Raw genomic sequence first — 24886 nt, forward strand, 5'->3', positions numbered from 1 at the left:
AAAACTTTTTAAAATCTTATTCCCTACCTATAAAGTCCTTGTAACCTTTGTTGTTTTCAGAGAGAGAGCGTGAGAGAGAGAGCGTGAGAGAGAGAGCGTGAGAGAGAGAGCGTGAGAGAGAGAGCGTGAGAGAGAGAGAGCGTGCGAGAGAGAGAGCGTGCGAGAGAGAGAGCGTGCGAGAGAGAGAGAGAGAGTGCGAGAGAGAGAGAGAGAGCGTGCGAGAGAGAGAGAGAGAGCGTGCGAGAGAGAGCGTGCGAGAGAGAGAGAGAGAGCGTGCGAGAGAGAGAGAGCGTGCGAGAGAGAGAGAGCGTGCGAGAGAGAGAGTGCGAGAGAGAGAGAGCGTGCGAGAGAGAGAGAGCGTGCGAGAGAGAGAGCGTGCGAGAGAGAGAGAGTGCGAGAGAGAGAGCGCGAGGGAGAGAGCGCGAGAGATTTCTTACTATAACATCGATTTACCTAAAAACTAATTTTTAAATTGCTGTTGTCTTTTAATTCTTGCCCTTCTAGTTATGAACACTGGGATGAGGAAATATTACTTGCAGGCCAACGATGAACAGGACCTCGTAGAGTGGATCAATGCCCTGAACGGGGTTGCTAAAATTACGGTGAGTACTCTTTAACACAAAAATGCACCACTTTAGTAGCTCGTCAATCACTTCTCAGAGATACCACCCAAATCTAGCTTTGCATTCAAGAAATGGGAGAACGATTTCTTAATAAACAAACCATGATCTGAACAGCAGATTAGAGTCTTGCCCACTCTAGTCTGCATCAAGACAATTCGTAGCAACTGTTAAGCTGAAATTATTTCTTCCCTCAGTGGGTTTAAAGATTCTCTTGATGTTAAGAAACAGTGTGGGAAAGCCTGATACTCTAATCTCTTCATTGTTTTACCTTTTATATTAAATACCTGTAAACAGAATTATTTTAAATATAATGCCTTGTACTTATGTGTCGGTTTATGTATAGTGCTGCAACTTCAAAGTTGGAGTGTTGCATGCTATGTAACCCTCCAAATAAAATATATCAGGTTCCTGGATAAATGCATGCAGCTCAATTGTGCCCTGAGTTACAAAACTCCAGAATTGTGTGCTCTGCTGCTTAACGTTCTAGCCAGCAAAACATAAAGCTGCATAGTGTTCAGGTCTCAATGAATCCTATGGCTTCTCTTGGCCAGGTGTTGGAGGACTAGAGTGATTCCTGTTTTCGCCTATTAAGATTTGACAAGCACCAATGGCCATGACATTTGGATTCATGTTTCAGTCTGCATTAACAAGTTCTTTGAGAACAAGATCTGCCAAGACATCAACATCACTCCCACACCTGATGTTTCCAAAAAGATCCCATCCAGCAACCTATCCAAATGAATATCTTTCAACAGCCCCTCTCCAGTTGACTTGTCAAACATAATTCTGAGCATGAAGCAACCTCAAGAAGACTGTTATGTTGTCATCAACAGTGAAGGAGTTGGGAGGTAACCTAATAGCCTTACTGAAAAACATCAGCACATCCTCATGTAAGAAACCTTGAAGGATGTCATGACTGAAGAGACCTTGCAACCTAATGACCTTGAAAATTGCCACCGTCACTCACCAGTCATTTCTGGCAAGATCAGGAAGGCTCTAGTAACTAAACTTCACGAAAGAATAAGAGCACTTACCATTTTCAAACTGAGACCACAATGCAGCATGGAAACGGCTATCATTCAAGTGGTCAAAGCCCTTCTGTCCTCTAACAATCGCGACCCACTTGATATTTGTGCAGCATTTGGCATCCTTAAATAGGGATCCCTGATTGACACCCGAATACTTGAAATTGCCTTCATCGTCCTGCAGTTGTTCAGGTTATGCAAGGCGAACAGAGCCTAGCTCTATAAAACAAGAGGTACCTCAAGGATCCATCCTTTCGCCAGTCATTTATTTTAAGCTTGTTGAGGGTTGTTTCTGGCAGGCAAGGACATCATCATTTACCACTGGGTAAATGGCATTCAGCTTTACCTGAATTTTATCTGTGAAGCATCTATTGATGGAGTGCCTTGCCGCCATCGAAGCTGAATGCAAAATTTCTCAGCTACCATGAAGTAAAGTTTCATTTTCATTCAAGCCAAGAAAGTGAGTATTATTCATTATCGTCATTTTATTCCTTAGCAGGGACAACACTATCAAGCACACCTCTGTATAAGATAAACATTGACTGAAAACAAAAGCAGAAAACATTACAGAACCACATCACCCTTGATACATGGTCCCTTTAGGTGTTAAGGCACCTGTTTATAAATACCCAGGCAAATAACTCCCTCTTTCTTCATGCAAAACCATAAGATGGCCTTTTTTATGTTCGGTCTAGATATCGCTTTAAGTGTCTTGTTAGCTTCATGTTTTTCGGGAATATTTATAATAAAATACATATAAGTACATACAGCGGCTTTCAATCAGCTGTATTCATCCTTTATTCTGCTCAAGTGCAATCCACATTTTTCTTCCCACCACAACAGACAGCATAGGGCAGTGGGGTAGCCCATATCCTAATTGGCTGTCTAGCATTGTGAGTAATGGCATTTTGCCTGATCACATATGTAGATACCTGAAAAGGAGTGCCCCTCAGTGCCATGGCCAATGATTTTGTATGGGTTATCCTAAGTTTATTCATTTGTTTTTTACACATTTCATGTGCTTGCAGAAAAAAAGGAAAACATTGGACACATGTTTCCTTTTCATGCATACACTAAGCTTTTATGTACAATCACAGTACTGTGATTTTGAGTGAAATCGGCTGCTCCGGGCAAGATCAGTGTACCTTGTGCACACTGTCTCCTAATATGCATAGCTCATCCCTGTTCCACATTCACTTAAAGCATATGAACCCAGGTACAGCCCTCCTCCTCTCTCCTTCATTCTTTTTTTTTTATCCAGACCTTTACCCAGGCAGGCTTAGTGCAGCCAAACTATCAGCAGTTGCGCCTATTCACCCGTGTCCCTGGCATGAACCGTATGGCAGTATGATGTGAAACGTTGCAACAGTATTTTAGTATTGGTTTTGAGTTTAAATTTCTAGTATGGACGTAAAGGTAGTGCATGTCAGCAGAATCCATTGCTTCAAAGCAAGCCATTGATTTTGTACTGTTAGTAAGGGATGAATGTTTTTTGTCTATCTCAGATCTGTGTGTTTCTTTACGCCTGCTCAGCCCTTCTGCACATGCTTGGGCTCCATCTGTTCATATCCTCCCCAGAGGATATGAAGAAAAATCAAAGACAAAACAAAAAGGAACAAATAATGAAAACATCAGGTGACCTCATACAATCCTCAACACATGGGTCACAGTGGCCAGGTACAGAATCACATGCAATAGTATACAATACTAGGATCCTGGGGATTCCTGCGCTTTTGTTTCCAAACTTGGTTGTGGTGGTTCACAGATCTCTCCCCGGTGGGTATTCCATGCTCCCCATACCTTCCCCCACTTCTTCGAGCATTCTCTGGCTACAAACATTGACTTCTCCCTGAACATTCACCAGTCAAGATCTTCCGCCCACTTAGTGACTCCGGGAGGTTGACTAGCACCCCAGAGCTGAGCAATATTTCGCTTGGCCACCTTGTATGCCAGAGTGACCCACTGCTTCTGATACACATTAAGATCTGTAGGCTCCCACACATTCAACGGACACCTTCGGGCTTCCGGTCGTAACTCCGCCCTCAAAGCATCCCTTAATATATTGTGGATCTTTGTCCAAAATGCCTGTATCGCCTCAAAGTGCCATAGGATATGCATGAGGGTGCCAGATTCTCCACACTCTCTCCTACACTCTCCACTCCCTCCTCGTCCTATTCGTACCAGTCGAGGCCCAGTTATATATGACTTGCGCAATACCTTCAGTTGTACAAGCCGGAGCCTCATCTGAATCGCCACAACCTTTGGAGAGGAAACTGCCTTCACCCAGTCTTCATCATCCAATTCTAACCCATCTGCTCTCCACTGGGCTCTTATTCGCCCCAGCGGCCTCTCCATGTTGTTGACCAGCTTCCTATATATCAAATAAATAGTTTTCTCAGGAATATGCCCATCTAGCACCCGATCTTCAAGAGGCAACGACTCTGGGAGTATTTTGCCTTTAGGCACATGTGCGGCAAGAGCGTGCCTCACCTGTAGATATAGGAAATGCTCATTATTATGCAAGCTATACAATTTTGAAGAGACTCTAATGCATGCACCGCGTCCTTCCCCCAAACATCCTTTATATGAGTGATCCCGATAAGGTCCCATTTGTCGAACCCCTTAGTTTGCCACAGACTACCCAGTTTCTCTGAATTCAACAGGAGAGTGGCCAATGTTAGCCTACCTTCCCAACCTAGATATCTATTAGCCACATGCCACACCTGCACCGCATACGCAGTTGGGCCAGTTAACACAAACTGCCCCGGCTTGGCATACAGAGCTCTATCTATCATCCCTCCCTGTGCCTGACCTCGGTCCGTGGCGTATCCTGGGAACTTTGGTAGTTTAATGGCATCTTTAGTGAAGGCACGGTTGTTTATAAACAATTCCAAGAGCACTGGTTTGAAAAGAGTCATCATGGCACTTGAATTCAGTATGTGTGACGGAAGAGAAAACAGATGTCTGCTGAAGTTTGCATTTAGGATTGCGTAGACATGCAGTTTGTGTAAACATGCATCTCTCTAGCAACACCAACAAAGCTTCCACTCCTCCCACCACCAGGGACATAGCTATCAATAGTGCAGCAGGTGCAGTGGCACAGGGACGTAGGTGGTCCATTGCACGAGTTATTGATGGCTTCTGCTATCAAAAAGAGGATGGGGAGTCTAATTTGCTTGCATTAGGGTCCATGACACCTTTGGTATGCCACTGCTCATCCCAGAGGGTGGCAGTGCTTTTGCATGTCTGTATCTTATGAACTTTGTACTTTTCAAAATCCCCAATAGAAAATACTACTACTATTAGAACTTCACTGTGTTTTTCTTGCCCACTTCAGGAAGAACTTTGGAAGCAGCTGACTGTCATAGAGAAGAGCTAAAATAGCTAGTTGTTTGGTCATCCTAGCTAATTTAACACACACAATAAGGGGGTTATCATGCAAATTAAGCAGCTGTGTTTTTGCCCCAGGTCTAGTCTTTTTTTTAGGGGTAGAATTAATCCTGTGCTTGTCTCACCACACTAAAGATCCAGATGTGGATTCAGACTGTAATAGCATAGTTCCCAAGTCAATACTTAAAAGCCAGATGCCACATGAAATGTGTGGCTTTTAAAAAGAAATCCAAATGCACTTTTCTTCCTTAATATAACTTATCCCTTTCCTATATACTGGCTCAAGGCTAAGCACCCATGTCCTTTAAGATCAGGGGTTTCCTTTATTCCAAGTCCCTTTTTCATCTGTGCATGTATGTTTGTGTGTGGTATTTATACAGTGTGACGCTAGCTGCAAGGCAATTGAGTTTTGTACAGGGTCAAAGGCAAAGATACAATGTGTGATATGGGGGTAGCTGGTTTTTAAGAGTGTGTTATTGAAACTATACTAATGTTCTTTAAGGAGGTGTGTTTTAAGCTCTTTCCTAAATTTCAGCAGGGTTGGGCAGACCTGACTGATACAGTGATATCATTGAAGATCCCAGGTGAATGGAAGGAGAAGATCTGTTGCCTTCTAGTTTTAATATTTAGGTTATAAATTGTATGTTTCTGTATTTTGTCTGACCATTGAGCTATTGTACTTCTAACTATAGTTTAATTATTTTGAACTGATTATTGCATCATTTGCTGCAGTGTGGTGAGCCTTGTGCTCAGTCAGCTACCAAAAATGCTAGTCCGGGAGAATTGAGGAAACTGGGCTCACCATTGGGAGCCACTAGCCAAGACCCAGTTCATCTGGACCTTTGGCTATCTGCCCATCTAAGCCCCATACCAAATTTCCCTAACGGGAAAACGTATTTAGCCACCCCACTTTGTGACTGCTGAAACTGTGTGTGGATGAGACACTCTTTGACATGTACTCCAACACAAGCTTCTATGACCATTCTCAAATGATTGAGGCACCCATAGTATACGCCCCTTGATGAGGCATACATTGACTGACACACTCAGATGAGAGTGAGACTGACGTGCACCCCAGATGACACTTATCGACACTCATGGTTTACCCTCTGGAGCAACCCCTGTTTTTGTGCATCTTCTGCTGATCTTACCCACTTTAATTAGAGAGGTTACCTATCCATCTCATGCCTTCCAACACCGCTGACTCAACTACTTCCAGTCTTCAACCCTGCCTTGCTCCTATGTAAAATAATAGGTTTGAAAAAATCAGTACATTTACAGTTCTTCTCTTGCTTAGTAACTTTTATTATTTATCCATCAGGTGCCAAAGCTGTGTGATCAGAATACATTTGACAACCAGAATCGAGCCACAGACAATGTAGGGGGCAAGAAACAAGTATCCTACAGGACAGATATTGTTGGTGGGGTACCCATCATTACAGCTACACAGGTGAGTTCTAGATTGGACACTGAAGGATTGTAGGGTTCAAGATCTTACTCAGGCACTCAAGAAGATTGGATTGATGAAAGGTATCCTTAAGATCATTGATACACAAAGGTGAGTGTTGGGTTAGGTTTCGTTTTCCTTGCATCATTATTTTCATTTTACGTACAATCATGTAGATCCCGTCATAGAAAACAACGAAGCCCTTATGTTCAAATTATAATAAATACACCATTATGGTGATAAGAGTTCTCTACTAAATTGCCAGTTTGGGGATTGTTATTTGTGTGCTGTACGTATCACAAGTGGAGGAAGGAAGCTGGTAAAATCTAATGTTGCAGATCCTCCTTTGAAAAAGGCATGTCCATCCTTAGGAGAATGAAAAATATGTCCTGAGAAATTGGAAAGTTTACAGGCTTATCAAAGAAGCATGTCAGAGGTTTTGCATATCTTCATAAGCTGTGTTAACTAATACATATTGGGTTGAAACCTCACTGGATGCAAGTGCTGTGTCTGTGGTGCTTAAGGACTCCTGCACATGTCTGCATCTGAATTCCAGTGTTGTCCTGTTCCATCATCACATGCTTAATTTCAGGCTCTGCCACAAGTACATTCCCATAGTCTGAAAAGTGAAATAAATCTTATTATATAGATATTGTGAAAGAAAATACTTTTCCAGCTAGCAATGCTGTTGAAGCGGGAAATCTCTAGGATGTTAATGAAGGCACCTTAGGACGGCTGGGCCCAGAGAAGTAATGTTATCTAAGTTGGGTCTCGGTAAAAAGATAAGAAGGTTAGGTGTATTTCCCTGCTTGATTACTCCCGTTTTGACCTCAAGGGTAACCCTCCCCAATGAGGTGGGGACGCTCCTTAACATGCTAACTATGGATACATAATGGTAGCAGTAGTACACCCAGGACAGCAATGTAGAGAGCCTGTTACGTTTGTTTGTGACTACTTCAACTTAGCCTTACTTCACACAGGTTTCTTTACCCAATGCTGCCCACGGGGTAAAACCCAGATTACACTCCTGTTGTGGAGGGCCTGCCAGTCCAACATCTATGTGCAAATTTTGTATTGCTTCAGACTGATCAATCATGATTGCAAAGTGTTTTTTAGGGGCCTTGTGTGAGGTGACATACTACATCTCTGGTATGCCACTTGTTATTTCCATTTGAGTAGCAACCTAAGAACAGAAGTAAGAAATAAGCTAGATGTGTATGTAATCAGTTCAACCAATGCATAAAGAATAGAGCACCTAAAACCTCACAAATATATGTTCTCCTGTTAAACTTCCTTGACAACATCTCTATTCATTCAGTTGAGTTTTCTGCCATTTCCATTCTAGCAAGAGCTGGATGAATATGCCGAAGATGGTGACAGAAATAACTTGAAATGTTCCCAAACTCAGACTGCATGCCTGGCAACACGGCAGCTATCAAATGGCTCTGTGATCAAAGCGGGATACTGTGTGAAACAAGGAGCGTTGGTAAGTGACCTTTCGGCGAACGGTTAGTCTTGAATGGGAGATGGGCAGGCACATAAGGCTTTGAAAAATATGCCCTAAATGTATGGTGATCTGAATTTTAACCCATTCCTGTAACGTCAAGGACCTATAAAGCTGCAACCGGAGAGTAGTAGAGGGAAATAATCAGAAGCTTTGTTGAACTGTTTGAGGATAGCTTGCATGTTTGGGTAACGAAAAGAGAGCTGGTGTGTCTGCCCTTTTTTCATTAATGCACATATGGGTGGGAAAACCATAGTGATGAAGGCTGGATGTACCGGAGCACAAGGCTTCAGACCTCCCCACTTTATCAGTTGCTTTTCGTCTCTTGTAATTAGCATTGTGTGGTCAGCAAAATCTTCTTATAAGTGTCCTTTATTTTTCTCAGTTCTGATCTGATCCTGAAGTGTGTACCTCTCCTAGTTGAGGACTGACTCACTGTAGTCCTCCAAGTGTATACACAACTCTGGTTTCTTTGAAAATAGGTCTAATTTCTGATACAGACTTCTAACCACAGAGTCGTCACTTTGTGAATACCCTGGGCACTAGACTGGATCTAGAGAATTTTCGATAGCAATTCCCTTGCACAGTGGTAGGTGTTATTGTGTGACTCCGTGTTGGATATGTCCCTCCCTGGATGCGACGCCGGCACTATAGCTGCACCACCTCTGCATGCTGTTGATTCCTTTTCCCTCCAAGACTGCCCGAAGTGTTTCTGTGAATTGCAAACCAATTTCAATCATGCTCCTGATGCCCGGGCCATTGGCAATGCCACAACATCTCCATGAGCTGAGAGTGACCATGGACCAGATTTTTGGTATCCGTCTGGATCCCCTTGGCAGTCCTGGGGCCCTAAGGATCAGAGGTGACCTCCAGCTTTATTACCTCCATCGGATCTGAGCCGACTGTTGAACTCTACCTTGCCATGAGGCCAGGTCTTTGCTCTAGCTTGGCTCTTCCGACTCTGGCCCCAGTGCAATGTTCAACATAACAGGATCACAAACAATACATCTGTACTCCCATTTTAACTCTGAGGCACGATTTGATCACAATCATGCTGATGATGACAATTATAACGATTACCACTTTTTCTTGATTTACAAGATGCCAAGTTGCCTAGATACTTCTCCAAATGTTAGCCTTTCCTCCCCAAATCCAGCCATGGCAACTGAGGAACTTGCCTTCCTAGCAAATGTGATAAAAATAGCAGTAGAAGTAGTAGACTTCACCTTATACACAGCAGAGTTCAAAACAAATGTCCTGACTAAGATGCTTAATCCAGGAAAGATGAGCCAAGAACCTCTGAAGCATCCCACTCTGGGAAGCTTGGTATGGGTTTTTGTAAGCAGGATTATCCAAAATGCTTCTTTAACTTCCCCCATCAACCCCCGGATAGGCTGTCCAAACGCATGGGAATGTTTGCTACATTCATGGTTTCATTTCCTAGCCTTGTCCTTAGGTCAGTCAACATCAGCTGCTTCCTGGGAGGTAGTCACATGTGTTGTGGGATCATAGCGGACATCTTGCCAGCTATCCCGGTGGACATTTGTCCAACCCTACAAGCTCTTATGTGACACAGGACGTCCTGGCCATAGGCAAGGTGCCGGCATCGGACTGGCTGTTGCTACTTTTATTTCCTTGTGCTGATAAGATGGAGGCCTCAGTTTTATCCTTGATCTTTGCCCTCTGAACTTTGTGCTCTGGAAGAGCAAGTTCAAAATACTCAACCCCAGCACAAGTTCTGTCTGCCCTGGATCCAGGAGACTAGATGGAGAGGCATTTGATCGGCAGGATGCATCTTGTCTCATCTCTATCCTGCAATTCCACAGACATTACCTATGGTTTCAGTTAGGTGAAGAGTACTTTCAGTTCTTTGTGCAACATTCTTGAACTACCTCCAGACAAAGTCTGACTTGACAAACTCTGACTTTTCCACTGGCTTCTTTACAATGGCCCCCATTCATCTGAGCCATCCTGGGTACTGTGCTCTTCAGAGCATTTTCCTTGCCTCAGTGTGTCCAGGACATTCGGAAGATGATCCCTGTGTTTCAACGCATGACCTGGGTCTCAGTTAGAGCTCTGAGGCTTCCTGTTTTCCTGTCTTCTGCTTATGGACCATGCAAGGTGGCACATACAGGCCTGCAGTGGGATCTGAAGTCTCTGTAGGATCAGCACCAAGGAAACTTGTCAGAGGCCATCCAGGTTATTGTATTGTATTGTATTGTATTTCATATTTATAAAGCGTGCTGTAACCCTACAGGCATCCTGGCGCTGCGGTACAGATACTCCAACATCACACTTCCACGCTCACTGGTTGCTAGTCTCGGCCTGTACTCTAGGGAAAAGCCAAGTTTTAACTTTGCCCCTGAACTTCATCAGATACTGCATCTGTCTTAGCTCAACTGTCAGACTATTCCAGAGGGGTGCTGCCGCATAGCTAAAGGCTCTTCTGCCAGATTTAACTTTCTTAATCTTTGGTATATTCACCAGATTAGTTGAGGAAGACCGAAGGATCCGTGTGGGATTATACCAGTTGAACTTTGACTGCAGAGGTTTTGGTCCTATCCCATGCAGTGCCTTGAAGACGATGCACAGTGACTTAAATTGAATCCTCTGGAGTATCGGAAGCCAATGCAGCTCCTACAATGCCAAGGATGTGGATGACCGTCGTGGTCTAGACTTAGCCGCCACCGTCTGTACTCTCTGTAGTCTCCCAATCAGGTACCTAGGGGTTTCCAGCAGTAGCGCATTTCTATAGTCAAGTCGACTCAGAATAACGCTCCTTACTACGCTTGCTCGCACCTGATATGGGAGTAGTTGCAGAATCTTCTGAAGAACCCTGATAAGCGAAAAAAAGCTTCCCACAATTTTATTAACTTGAATTTCAAGGTTCAGTTTATCATTAAAACTGACCCCAAGATTGCGTTCCGACGCGACAGGTAGCAAAGGTATCTTCGATGGAATGGGTCAAAAACCTGAGGGGAGAGAACAGGGGATTTTACCTTCTACTCAGCAGAGTATCTCAGTTTTTTCACAATTAAATTGCAAGGAGTTGTTTTTCAGCCAGTGCACCGTTTCTAACATCCAGGCATGACGTTTTTCCAGTGAGACCGCTTGGTTTTCCTCTATGATACAATGAACTGTGTATCGTCAGCATAGTTTACCAAGCTGACCCCATAAGACTTAATAATCGAGATTAGGGGGCTCATATAAGTGTTAAATAGTATTGGGCTGATTGCAGAGCCATGGGGGACCCCATGCTTAATCTCAGTAAAGTCCGAACAATAAGGGGGAGGGTCACACACTGTTTTCTGGTTGTCAGATATGATCGAAACCAATCCAGTGCTCCACCTCCCACCCCTACTGTTTCCAGCCTGGTCATGAGAGCTGTGTGGTTGACCGTATCTAATGCGGCAGACCGGTCCAGTAACATCCAAATAGCTGGTTGTCCTCTGTCTGCCCGCATTCGAAGGTCTTCCAAAACGCTAACCAGAGCTGTCTCTGTCCCATGACCTGGGCGAAACCCAAACTGCACATCCTCCAGCTTGTTGTTACGCTCCAAAAACTGTGAGAGTGCCCTGCTGACCAAACGTTCTATGATCTTTACTGGGCATGGGAGGAGATATCGGTCTGTAATTTTTTGGGCCTGCTGGATCAAGTGTAGGTCATTTCAACAAAGGTGTAATTATTGCTTGTTACCAGCTCGCCGGGACCTGTCCACTGCTCAGTGATTGATTGCACAGCTATCAAAGTATTGGAAGCAATTCACCTCCCAGCTCCTTCCAAATTTTAGGAGGGAGGGAGGGGGTCCAAAGGGGAGTCTGAAGAAACTCCTGAGGCTATCATATTAAACTCCTCCTCAGAGGGAAGCTCAAAATGATCCAAATAGACCACCTGATCCTCCGGCTTAGCCCCTCTTTCCCAGCTCTTTTGCTTACCTGTAGAAGGTTGCCCATCTATCTCGCCGGATATACCCATTTCGTCAATTTCCAACCCTTCTATGATTTTTCTTATTTTTTCATCAAAGAATGTAGCTAAGCTATTACATAGCTCCTGACTAGGTGGGATGCTGTTATTAGTGCATTCAGGACTAGCAATGTCCTTCATGATTTTAAAAATAGCCCTAGTGCTGTTAGGGGCCAGGTGTTGAAGTAGACTGCAAAAGATCTGCAGTGGTGGCTGCTCAATCAGTCAATCATTGCATTCGTAAAGCGCGCTACATACCCATGAGGGTCTCAAGGCGCTGGGGGGGATGGGGGCTGCTACTGATCGAAGAGCTAGGTCTTGAGAAGTTTTCTGAAGGCCAGCAGGTCTCGACTGCAATTGGCCCAGCGACAGAACCCCCTACCTACTTCACCCAGAGTTGATGATTGAGATGGATGCCTCAATGCTGGGTCGGGTCATATGGGAGAGGTGGAGATCAGAGGACTCTGGTCTCAAAGAGATCAGAGGGCTCAGTTTTAGGGCAGAAACTCACTTCCACATTTGCTGCCTGGATTTGCGAACCATTCACTTGAAACTGAAGGCATTTCTTCCTTCCATGAAAGGGGGAATTGGTACAGGTTCTCATGGACAGCTTGTCCAACCTGGGTTCATGGGTGTTTTGCCAGAAGTGCCTACGTCTCTGTAAGTGACTGAATGCTCAGAGGACTTCCTTGATCACACATCACCTGGTAAGATCTTTAAATGCTGGGGAGAACGAACTCCGCTGGAATTGCCTAGCAGATCATGAATGGCAGCTACACTCCAAGGTGGCACAGGCATCTTCCAACAATGGGGAGAACCCTGCCTCGATCCGACCCCCACAGCAGAGAAAGTGCGGTGCCCACATTTTAGCATCTTTTAGTTCCTAATGCAGTTCTCACTGGCAGATGCTTTTCGCCAAGATTTTGTCTCAGGACTCCTGTGTGCCTTCCTGCCCAGAATGCTGAGTTAGATCAGGCAAGACCGGGACCAAGTCATCCTAGTGGCACAGCACTCAATGAGGAGAGTATCCTGCACTTCTGCTCATGAGCATTTATCCTCCGATCCGGCTGCTCCTTCAAGAGGACTGCCTGTGGCAATTGCAATGCCGAGTTCTTTCTCCAACCATGCACAACCTAAACCTCCATATGAGGAGATTAAACATCGACAGTTGATGTCTTTCCATCTTTGTTCTGAAGGGGTTCATGTCAGTCTGGTAGCCAGACGCCCATCCATAAAAACCGTATTGGCAGGAAACTGGGAGAAGTTTACTGTCTGGTTTTCCTCCCTTGACATTCAAACTTTACAAAGTTGTCTAACATTCTATTGTTTTGCCATTCCTTATCCCAGTATGGCATTGATGTGGCAACAGTTGAGCGTTAGCTTTCCTCCTTTTTGCCAGATCAGCAGTCCCTTTTCATATCACCTGTTGTGATGCGTCTCTTAAAGGGACTGATCCACTTATAGTGGCCAGCACCGTTCGTTATTGCGCAGTGGGACCTAATTTGGTTCTCACCTACTTGATGTGCACTCCTTTTGAACCTATTTACTGTCCACACCAATTGTGATGCCTCAGTAGGACCTTCATTTGACCTACTTGATATGCTCTCCCTTTTAAGTGATATAAAGCTGCTCTCTACGTCTTTTGGCCATAAAGAAAAGTGTTCCACATCGTCCTTGCACTTGCCCGGTTAGTGAGTGAACCCCAGGCCTTGTCAATGCAACAGCCATATACATCCTTATTTCCAGACGAGCAGTTCCTCTGGACAAAAGTGAAATTCCTGCCAAAGGTATTGATGTCCTTACTCATGGGCAATATCCATCACCATGCTGGCTTTTTAGGCTATGTGTCACCCCTCTAAGGTGGAAGAACGTCTCTTTCGTTAGGATCCGTAGAGAGCCCCCTTTTTCTATATTGATTGGGGCCAGAAACCATCATTTGAATGAGCAACTTTTTGTGGGCTTCTCTGGAGCAAAAAAGGGGGTAAAAGTCCAATAAAAGACGTGTTTACCGATGGATTGCTGTATGCATTATGATTTGCTATTGTCTAGCTAAAAAGTAGCCCCCAGAAGGCTTGCATGCTCATTGCACCAGAGTGAAGACGTCTACCACTGAGCTGGTGTGCCAGTTTTGTATATCTACCAGGTTGTTACGCAGGCTCCTCCTATACTTTCACAAAGCACTACTGCTTGGAGAGCGATGTCTGGCAGGACGAGCACATTGACCAATCTGTTGTGCAAGATTTCCTTGTCTCACCCACCGCCTCAGGAAGTACTCCTTTTATATATATATTCTTACTCTAGAGAGGTGGTATCTATCAGAAGAACAAGTAACTTAGCTTTGGTAACGCCTTTTCTGGTAGAGACTCTATCTAACTGCAGATTTCTCAGCAACCTACCCTCCTCCCAGTTCTGTGGAATAGACTCAGATAACCCATTAAGAAGATCTCAATCTAGAGATCTGCACTCTGGCATTTGCTCATTACTATGAGCTTTGTGTCTTATGGTGCAGACAGAGATCAGAAAGAAACTGATGTCATGGAAAGAAGATGGTGCAGATATTGTTACCCCGATGTCACATCTGGGTTGGGACGTATCCAACTTGGAGTCACATGATGCTACCTAGAGTCTCTAGCACAAAAGATGTTACAGAAGGTAAACTCTCCCCACCACGGGCCTGCATATCTCAAACACTGCCTCTCCTTCTACACTCCCACCAGACATCTCTGCTCCGCCTGAGTGCCCCTGTCCACCACCCCACAGATCCATAGGATCACGGCTGGAGGAAGATCCTTCTGCTACCTCACTGCGAAGAACTCCTTGCTCCTGCTCTTCAGGCAATCGCCATCCTCCTGCAATTCAGGAAGCACCTCAAGACCTGGCTCTTAAACCGAAGCGCAGATCCAACCCCCTCCTACGCTCAGCACCTTGAGACCCTTACAGGTGAGCAGTCACACTTTATAAGAAACTTCATTGATTAATTTAGTTGGGAAAGGTGGGCACACCTCATATTCTAGGTTTTCCCGCCAGTTTCCCCATTCAAGTAGGGAGGTGGAAACCAGGAGCTGCCAACTGCTGCTAGCAGCAGAGGTTGGGGGTCACATTACAAAGGCGGCAGGCCTTTGAGGCTTCCACTCCGAGTACTGGCTCATCCTGGGGAGGAGGTGTGACACTTCTTCCCAGGATTTGCATTGTTTCTGGTCCCGGAGAGGAGAGGCTCTCCACCCAGGGAGCCAGAAACATGCATGTGGGTGGCAGGCTGCCTAGAGCCAGTCAGTGCCCACACCAGGGTCGGAAGGTTTTCAGTGGGCCCCTCTGAGGTGCCCTCTGAGTACATGTTTTAATAAATCTCACTCTGACATCAGTGGGGATTTATTACAAGGAGCTGTTTGGTACCAAACACTCCTGGTTTCAGTGAAGCCATAATGGTGCTTAGGAACTTGAGTTGTCGAGTTTCCAGCCCTTGTACTCCTTATGGCTTCCCGGGCACTTTCAATACTTAAAAATCAATCAATCAGGGTTGCTAAAGTGCAGCTACTCACCTGCGGGGGTCTCATGGAGCTGGGAGCAGATCTTTTGAGTGCTGGGGTTCTCAGAAGAGCCAGGTCTTGAGGTCCTTCCTGAAATAGGGCAGTGTGGGGGCTTGCCACAGGTGGAAGGGAAGGTTGTTCCAGGCCTTGCCGGCGAGGTAGGAGAAGGATCTTCCTCCTGTGTGGTCTTGTAGATGTGTGGAACGGTGGCCAGAGAGAGGTTGGCTGATCGGAGGTGCCTTTTGGGTGTGTGGAAGGAGAGGCAGTTGTTCAGGTACACTGGTCTAGTGTTGTGAAGGGCCTTGTATGCGTGGGTAAGGAGTTTGACGGTTATTCTTATTTCAACTGGGAGCCAGTGGAGATCGCAGAGGTGTTGGGTGATGCGACTGCCGTTGGGGATGTGGAGGATCAAGGGGTGGGGGAATCATATCGCCCGACGCCCGAACCAAGTAGATTGTTATAATGGACAAGAAGATTTAATGCCTATTTTGTCCGATGGACAAGTAGACGTTAAATCACTAAAAAAATATACAAGCTGAGAGCACTCTGGAGCTCACAGACAATTCGAAATACATTTGGAAAGCCTTTGAAGGCCTTTGAGAGGCTAGAAGCCCGTGACTGGGCTCTAGCCAGTGATTGGCTGGGGGAGTCTTGAGTCAAAAGTCAGCTCCACACTGGTGCTGCCCGCATGCTTAACCCAGCTGCTGAGCATGCAAGGGTGGGCGAAGAGGTAGGAAACACGTTTTCCGCTGCCAGGTTCCAGTTCCTTGGGCCGGGAGGCCTTGCGGTCTCTCTGCCGCTGTTTGCTGCGTGGCTTGATTCTCTCTTGTTCACTGGTATCCGTCCAAGGCAGGCCACTTGTTTTTGGTGCGCTTTGGTGCGAATGTCTGACATAATATCGACAGAATATCGAACTACAAAAATATCGGAACAAAAATATCGACATCAAAAATATCGGAATCCTATCTTCATAAAGGTAAGTACAAAAATATCGAAAAAAAATATCGTAGTACAAAAATATCGGAATTAAAAATATCGTTTTTTTAAATGTATTAATAATAATGTAAAAATAATTTATAAATACATATAATTTTACAAATATTAAATAAAAATATTAAAACAAAATTAAAACTAATACATATACATTTAAAATAAATAAAACACTTAATAATTTAATGTAATTTTTTTATGTTATTTAATTGATTTAATGTAAAAAATTTTAGTTTTTACCCTGTACGCCTGTACCCCAAAAACCCAAAACTGACCCTGAACCCTAAAATATCCCTGTACCCCAAAAACCAGAAACTGACCCTGAACCCTAAAAATACCCCTTTACCCAAAAACTGAAAACTGACCCTGAACCCTAAAAATACCCCTTAACCCAAAAACTGAAAACTGACCCTGAACCCTAAAAATACCCCTTTACCCATGAACTGAAAACTGACCCTTATCCCTAAAAATACCCCTTTACCCAAAAACTGAAAACTGACCCTGAACCCTAAAAATACCCCTTTACCCAAGAACTGAAAACTGACCCTGAACCCTAAACATACCCCTTTACCCAAGAACTGAAAACTGACCCTGAACCCTAAAAATACCCCTTTACCCAAAAACTGAAAACTGACCCTGAACCCTAAAAATACTCCTTTACCCAAAATTAATTATTATTTAATTACCAATTAATTATTAATTAACAACAATAAAATAAATATATTAGCACATTAGCTGTAATTAATTTAATAATTAATATTATTTTTCTTAATTAAGAATAACAAAAAATTATATATAAAAAAATTACTATAATTAATGTAATTAACTAATTAATATTAATTAATTACCAACTAATTAATAATTGAAAATATGTACAAAATTATATTAATTAACTAATTAATATAAATTAATTACCAATTAATTATTAATTAAAATATGTACAAACATATATTAATTAATTATTAAATTACTTCCCACCCTATTCCCCTATAAACCCATAACCCGCTACAGAACATATTTATCAATTAATCAATTAATTAAAATTAATAAAAAATTATTTCTCAATTAATTAATTAATAATTCCCACTAATTAATAATTAATTTAACATAATGAAATTACTTCCCACCCTATTCCCCTATAAACCCACAACCCGCTACAGTAGTAAAAGACAATATTTAATTAAATTACATTAAAAATAAATAATAAAACATAATAAATACAATATAATATACACTAAATGTATTTAAAAATTGATATTAGTAACATCGAAGTTATTTATTTCGATATTATTGACATCGATATTTAAAATTTCGATATTACTGATATCATACTAATATCGATATTAAGACTGTCGATATTACTTACCTTCGATATTTTGTCCCATCGATATTTAAACTTCGATATTATTGTATATCGATATTTAAAACTCTATATTTTGTCTGTGTACCCTTTGGTGCACTTCCTGGAATCGGGAGCGGCAGGTTTCTGTCTCAGACACACTGTATGCTCCCCACAGTGGTGTAAACATTCGCCTCCACAGTGCGGTGGGAGGGCGGGGGGACCTCCCTCCCCTGACTTAATTACTTTTCATTACGCCACTGGCTCCCACGACAGGTGAGTCAGTCTGATAATGGTTTATGCAGTGGTCACAGCGTTAAGAAAATTACGTGAACTGTGATGCTGCATGTTATGGGCTGAGTTCAGTGAGCGTGGGGGCAGGGTCAAATGAATGGCATGTTAAACAAGCATTTACAATGCAACGGTTTCGCCTTTGCAAAAGTTAGAGCTATTGGCATTGTAAATGACAAAATTTGTATTTATGTGTTGGTTTTGAAAACAGATAAATAAATGGCATTGTCATTTACATTGCCAATAGCTTAATCTCTCGCAAATGTGAGACCTATTGTACCCTACGGATGAGCTCAGCAGACAGCAATTACTACCACACACACACACCCAGAGACGCACACATACACACACCCAGAGCCAGCCACACACACACACCCAGAGCCACACACACACACACACACACACCCAGAGCCACACACACACACCCAGAGCCACACACACCCCCCCCAGAGCGCCGCACACACACACACACACACACGCCCAGTCAGCAAGCAGCACCGCCTCATATGCAAAGAACGTGACGTAAAAGCACATCATAGCCTACTTTACTAAGCACCGCCCGGCCCCTACTTCCGGAGATGCGGTATAGTACAAACCTACCCAATGTCGTTTCCCGAGGGCAGTATAGATATTGAATGGAATCCATTCTAAGATCAGGCATGAAGAACGCCGCTAAAAAGCAGATTCAGTTAAATAATTATTGTTTTATAGTCGAGATATGAATAAAAACGCGTGGTTTGCAATTAAACAAAAGCGTATTTGGTTATGAATTCCTAATTCATAACTATTTTAATGAATATTATAGGATAATACGCTTAAGAATGGGAAATGTTAAAGCATACCACTTCTTATGATTGCAACGAAAAGTGTGTATTGGAAAACGTGGCTAGTTTGACTCCAGTGCTCACAATCTGTCGGCGGATTCACTCTTAGTTAGAACCTATACATCCTCTGGATCATTCCAGGAGCCGCTTAAACAGACAAAACGTGGGCAATAGTATTTTTTTTTTTTTTTTTTTAGACTTTTGTAGCAAAGCTAACATTCCAGATGAAATGCACACACTGTTTCCAAAAATCATGTTTCGACTGATTGACATTTTATTTTATCTACAAATGTCAAACTTCCAGACTATAGAGCAGATTTTAAACCATTAAAGACAAACAGGTCAGCGTTCATGATATGTAACAAATGACCACTTCCATACCAAGACTTCAAGGGTGCAATGATTGCTCCAGCAGGAAAGTGTGCTTGGGGGTGTGGCGTGCACTCCCTGCAGCTCTTTCTAAGGACGTTCCTGCCGGCGAGCGACCTACTGCATTTAACAGTGATATCATTTAAATGACCAAACACATTTACGGGAAGCCCAGGGTGGTCCACGTGCTTTCCACTGCGAGCATGACAAGCTGTCCCACTGCAACCCATCTTTATCCCTATAAGAATCCTCTGGCTTCCCGAGCATCTCCAAAGCAGTTTGTGACTCATGCAGACATCATTTCCTGTCAAGCTGACTCATCACATAATGAATGTCCTGACGTGCTTTAACAGTGCAGCATTTGCCCAGTGGAGCAAAGGGATCTTTATAAAGCCAAGGTGACTGTAAGACAGGTAGGACATTGACGAAAGTAACCCTAATGACTAATTGTTTAACCATCTACCATCAACAGGACATGTCTCGGGTGTGAGAACCTACACTAGAGTCGTGCTCTCATTATTGATCTTTATCATCCACCATTTTCTTCAACTTTATCAAAAATGGGCCTGTGATATAAATCACAGATTTTTGTTTTGAAGTAGGTTATAATAATAAGAGGCCCACTCTGCTGCTAACAATCAATGCCATAGTAAACAAATGATTTGTATTAAGACATTGTAAACCCATACACTGGAACACTCAGCTGCAGCCGGCAGTAAGGCGGAGAGTCTGAATCAGGAGAAACAGCACGTGACACTACCAATGTGAGACGGACGCTAGGAGGCACAAAAGTCCGGCTATACAACACCATCACCTCAATGCCAAGCAACGAGGAGGGAGGGGGAAGGTGAGGAGCTCACGCATAAGCAACGAAGGGCGAGGGGGACGAGCCACACAAAGACGGCAAACAAAGACGACAGCCACGAGTTTACACACGACAAGACGGAGAGAAGTCACAACAATACACAGAGACAACAAAAACGGAAAGACGTACAAAGTTACAATAAAATTATAAGAAAATGCTGCTTACCTGCTCGCAAATCGAGGAACACATCCCGGCAACAGAAATCGCGCAGCCCACTCCTGCAAAAGCCACAATGAACTGAACACAACATGCCGTCTACAAAAAAAAAAAATAACATACGCCCACCGCCGCAATGACGTTCGCAAGGGGGCGGAGAGGGAAAAAAATGTACGGAACGCCCACGAATTGCCTCGGACAATGACGGACTCCTCTCTCTTCCAATGGCTAGCCTCCATTTCTGGAGCTAGCCAATGCAACAGAGAGGCAGGAATAAGCCCCATACTCGTAAATCAAAGTTTTCGCCTGTGCGAACGCTGCTGCGCAGCGGATCACAAGGCGAAACCTAAAAAATTACAATGTAGTGGGAAGGAGCCAGCCGATCAATAAGGCCCCTGTTGCAGTGTAACAATGTAATCAGTGCAGCGTTGATCATGAATGAAACACGATGAAAGGAAGTTCACTATATAGAGATATTGATCTTAACTTTGTCTCTGCTTTTATGGAGGAGGACGAGAAAACAATCATACTTTAAACACCTGGCAGGATTTCAGAAAATGCTGCCTTGCAAGATTATGCATACATTTTTTTTAAATTAAATCTTTTTTCCTGTGGTTATGCAAATAAAGTAACATTTGAATAAAAGAACTGCCACATAATGCAGCAGACAGAAGGCATCTTTGTAATTCAGGCAATGCTGTGTGTGCAGCGTATTTCACACTGTTCACTCTTGCCATCAAATCGTCGCAACCCAAACGAAGTCTCCCTACCCCACAGTCTTGCCTTTTCCTTATTCCAATACCCCCACCTGGCCCCCCACCCCTTCGCTCCATGTCTTCTTGCTTAATCAATGCCCACACTTTACTTCTAAATCTTGCCACTGCGTCCGTGTCAATTTTATAGCCTTTAATCCTGTCAAGAAACAGGTTATTGGCCACATTTTGGACTCATTACCGTTACCCTGTACCTTTACTTGGTTGCATTTTTAGTCTCCTCAACCTAATCTAAACAGCCCCCACCGTGCATAGCGCTCCGGCGGTTTGTGCTAAATAAGCAGAGCCACTGTAATGAAGAGGCAGGAAAGGTCTAAACTATGCGGCAGTGTTGACTAAATTATGTGGCCACAAAATGAGAATTATACAGCATAATGCAGACAATTTTTTTAAAAGTATTACTTCATTATTTTCCCATCTGTACACGGTAACACTGTCTATATAAATGTTTTGCCTCATTACTTTCAGATGAACTCCCAAATACAGCAATAAGCAATGTAAAAGTGACCAGTCACTACTCGCGATGGGCTTTCCACTGAACGGCAGTATGTGTCCCCACCTTTTTAGTAACGTTTGATCTGTCTGAGCTAGAATCAACATTTTTTGTTCAAATTTGCAGTTTATGTAGCATGTGATGATTTATATTTCAAATGATGTTGAAAATGACGCAGCTATATAACCTCATAATTAGAGTGGCTCTGTATATGAGTCGCAGACATACACAGGATCTACCATCAGTGGGGGACCATCTGTCATTTGCTACAATATAAAATGGCAAAAATTGCAGAAGCAAACTCAATATAAAACAGATATTATCGAAATATAAATTTTTAGGTCTCACAATAACGTTTTATTGACAACTGCTTGGAATTATACAATATTCCCACCTCAGAATTTTATGCAAACACTGTAGTTTTTTGCTCAGTTACGTCAGCAGTAAAAATAAGTCCATACCCAGATCCAAGGAAAGTGACTCTTCTACCTGTGTGAATTTTCGTCCTATGTAGACATAAAGGTTTTGTTTTTCTATCCCTGCATGTTTTTCCTCTGTGCCTGTCTTAGTGCCTTCCTTATGCATGTACCCATTTTAAAATATCTAAGCATCACACCTTAGATCCTTGGAATGCTCAGCTTCTGAAAGAAACAAACTGATTAAACAAGTTGCTGCAACGTTAAATCTGTACATTTCACCTGACTTCCCACAACTCTCATGTCAGCATCCAGCAACGGAATTACACGATTTTCCGGACGATAAGACATCTGGTTAGGCAGTGGAGGGCTGGGGACATTGGAAGGAGAGAGACTAGTGGCACAGAACTCGGATTTTAAAGAAAAGAGTGACAACTTTACAAATCTCAGTGAGAGAAACTTACACATCTATTGCTGAGCTTCACGCCTGTTAGGGAAGCTTACTCTGCTGGTGCCATTACTATACCAGTACTGTGAACAAGACAACCCTGTACTGCTACGTCCAGTGCTCCATATACTTCCGTGAGAGAAGAATGTGGAGATGTAGCAGTGAATACACAATAATATAATCACACCACACCTGCCCAGCAGCGTAAAAGGAGAGATTAATTTAATTGCCCATTCCTTCCTCTTGTGTATTCTTTAGTTGTGGATACTGTCTCACTAAATCACAGCACCTCTGCTATGTAATGTTTGCTGCCCCATGAACAGTTCATAAGCTCTGCCAAGAAGTGCAGTTATTTCCATCCACACATTTATCAGCGCAACACATGGGAGTATTTATGAAACTGGAAAAATAAGAGTTGGCGCTAGGATGGAGAACACCCTTCTGTCCTACAAGTTCATATTCTAACACACAGTCTATGCGAAAGACGCTTCAAGATATGTAGTCAATTACGAGTCTGCATATCTACCTTTAGGTACTAATTCTCTACATTTTGAAATCTGTCACATGCAAACTGCTTGATAATTGGGTGCAGTGCACGCTGATGCATCTGCACACATGCTGTACAACCAGCCTGTACAACACTTGCATTTAAGGGTACATGACCGTGCACTGAATAATTGGACTTGCATTGGATATATAAATTGGACAGCATGTTGCATTGATTGCACTTAAGCTTCTCTCTGGGCATATCTACTTTAGTTAGCTATGGAGTAGGTAGGGAAAGCAGATATCTTCCCAGGGCAAGTAGATTTCTGTGACATTTTGTCCCTTGGCCAAGTAGATTTTTAAAAAATGTCCACACTCCTTGGATCAGTCTAGCTGCGAAGGAGTTTCTAGTTAATTCTGGCATAGAGAGCGTTGCCATAGTCTGGTCTGCTACTGATGAAAGCATGCATGACAGTTTTTTCTGAGATCCATCGGAATGTCTTTCGAAGCATGCAGAGGGTGTTGAAGCAGGTCAATGATACGGCGTTGAGCTGGCGGTTCTTTGTGAACAATGAATCTAGTATGATTCTGAGGTTTCGTGCACGGTCTGTCGAGGTGGGAGGATTTCTGAGGGCGGGAGGGACCACTTGGAGTCACCCCATGCGGAGGGGGTGGAGCCAAGGATAAGGAATTCTGTTTTCTGGTAGTAGAGTTTCAGGCAGCTGTTTTTCATCCAGGTGGCGATGGTTTTCATGCCTTCTTGGAATTTGTGTTTGGTGATGTTGGGTTCGTTGGTGAGGTAGAGGAAAAGCTGGGTGTCTTCGGCCTAAGAGACGATATTGAGCCTGTGGTTCCTTCCAACGGTTGCGAGGGGGGCCATGTGGATGTTGAAGAGGGTAGGGCTGAGGAAGGGGCCCTCGGACACTCCACAGTTGGTCTCTGTTGGTTCGGAGAGGCAAGGCGGGAGTCTGCCTCGCTGAGTTTTGCAGGTGAGGAATGAGCATTTCCAGTTGAAGGCCTTGTCGTGGATGCTGGCGTCGTGGAGTCTGGTGGCTAAGGTGACGTAGGAGACGGTGCCAAAGGCAGCCTAGAGGTTCAGGAGGATGAGCGCTGCCGTTTTGCCCTGCTCCAGGACGAAGAGCATGTCGGTGGCGGCGTGTAGGGCGGTATCAGTGCTGTGGTTGCTGCGGAATCCTGATTAGGAGATGTTCAGGACTGCAACTAAAGCAGACATTGTTAGCCTACAGGCTGCATTGTAAACCAATAGCATAGAAAATTAAAGCATTTTCATGCAAACCTGGCCCGTGCCTTTAAGGCAGCCATGACCTCTAGCTTCCAATGCCTCAGGGGTGACAGTTCAGTCAGTTGTTCTTTATGGCTCCTTCAGTCAGGCCCCTTGATTCACAACCCTTCCTTTTTTTTACTTTCTAATCTGATATGTTTGAAGATGTTTTGCTTTCACTCAACGTCTTTTTACCTTAGAGTGCGAGTTAAACCTTTTTTGAGTTCTAGAGAAGGTTTATTTCTGTCAGAAATGCCTTATTCGAACCTTGCCCTGCCTTTGGCAAGAAGGCTAGATCAGACACACACCCTGTGTGTATCCTCTGCCTCCCTGATTCTCACTCCTCTGCCACCTGTCAACATTGCAAGAAGTGGTCGAGAAGGGCCATCAAAGACAGGGAGTGAATTCGACTTTATGGCCTCTCTGAAAGAGGTAGGTCTCCAGTGAGGCAGCAGAAAGAGAACTTGGTGGACGTCGAGAGGCAAGGTCCCGACCTGTTCTTCATGGACGTCTGGATCTATGTCGAAGCTTCCAACGGCGAAGAAATCTTCGTCGAAGACTACGGTGTTGCCGGCTCATCATTCTTCTAAGAAATTGACAACGCGCTCAACGTTGACGAAGGTAAAGGGCCCTCCCTTGTTGTCAACCAGGCGATGATCAAAGCCGAGGAGCAAG

At 43.7% G+C, this 24886-nt stretch overlaps 1 protein-coding gene across 7 annotated transcripts in view; it reads left to right on the plus strand.

Annotated features, from left to right (window-relative positions):
• The window catches only part of PLEKHA1 (pleckstrin homology domain containing A1), a 712942-nt gene that overhangs the window by 240810 nt on the left and 447246 nt on the right, over positions 1-24886 (plus strand). For all 7 annotated transcript variants that reach the window (XM_086922967.1, XM_086922963.1, XM_086922965.1 and 4 more), the window contains exons 5-7: positions 505-602; positions 6360-6488; positions 7831-7971. In XM_086922967.1, coding sequence (XP_086779093.1) covers positions 505-602; positions 6360-6488; positions 7831-7971 — 368 coding nt within the window. The remainder of the gene's footprint in view (positions 1-504; positions 603-6359; positions 6489-7830; positions 7972-24886) is intronic.

The sequence above is a fragment of the Lissotriton vulgaris genome, chromosome 5 (genome assembly GCF_964263255.1).
Source record: "Lissotriton vulgaris chromosome 5, aLisVul1.2, whole genome shotgun sequence".
In the NCBI taxonomy this organism is placed as follows: domain Eukaryota; kingdom Metazoa; phylum Chordata; class Amphibia; order Caudata; family Salamandridae; genus Lissotriton; species Lissotriton vulgaris.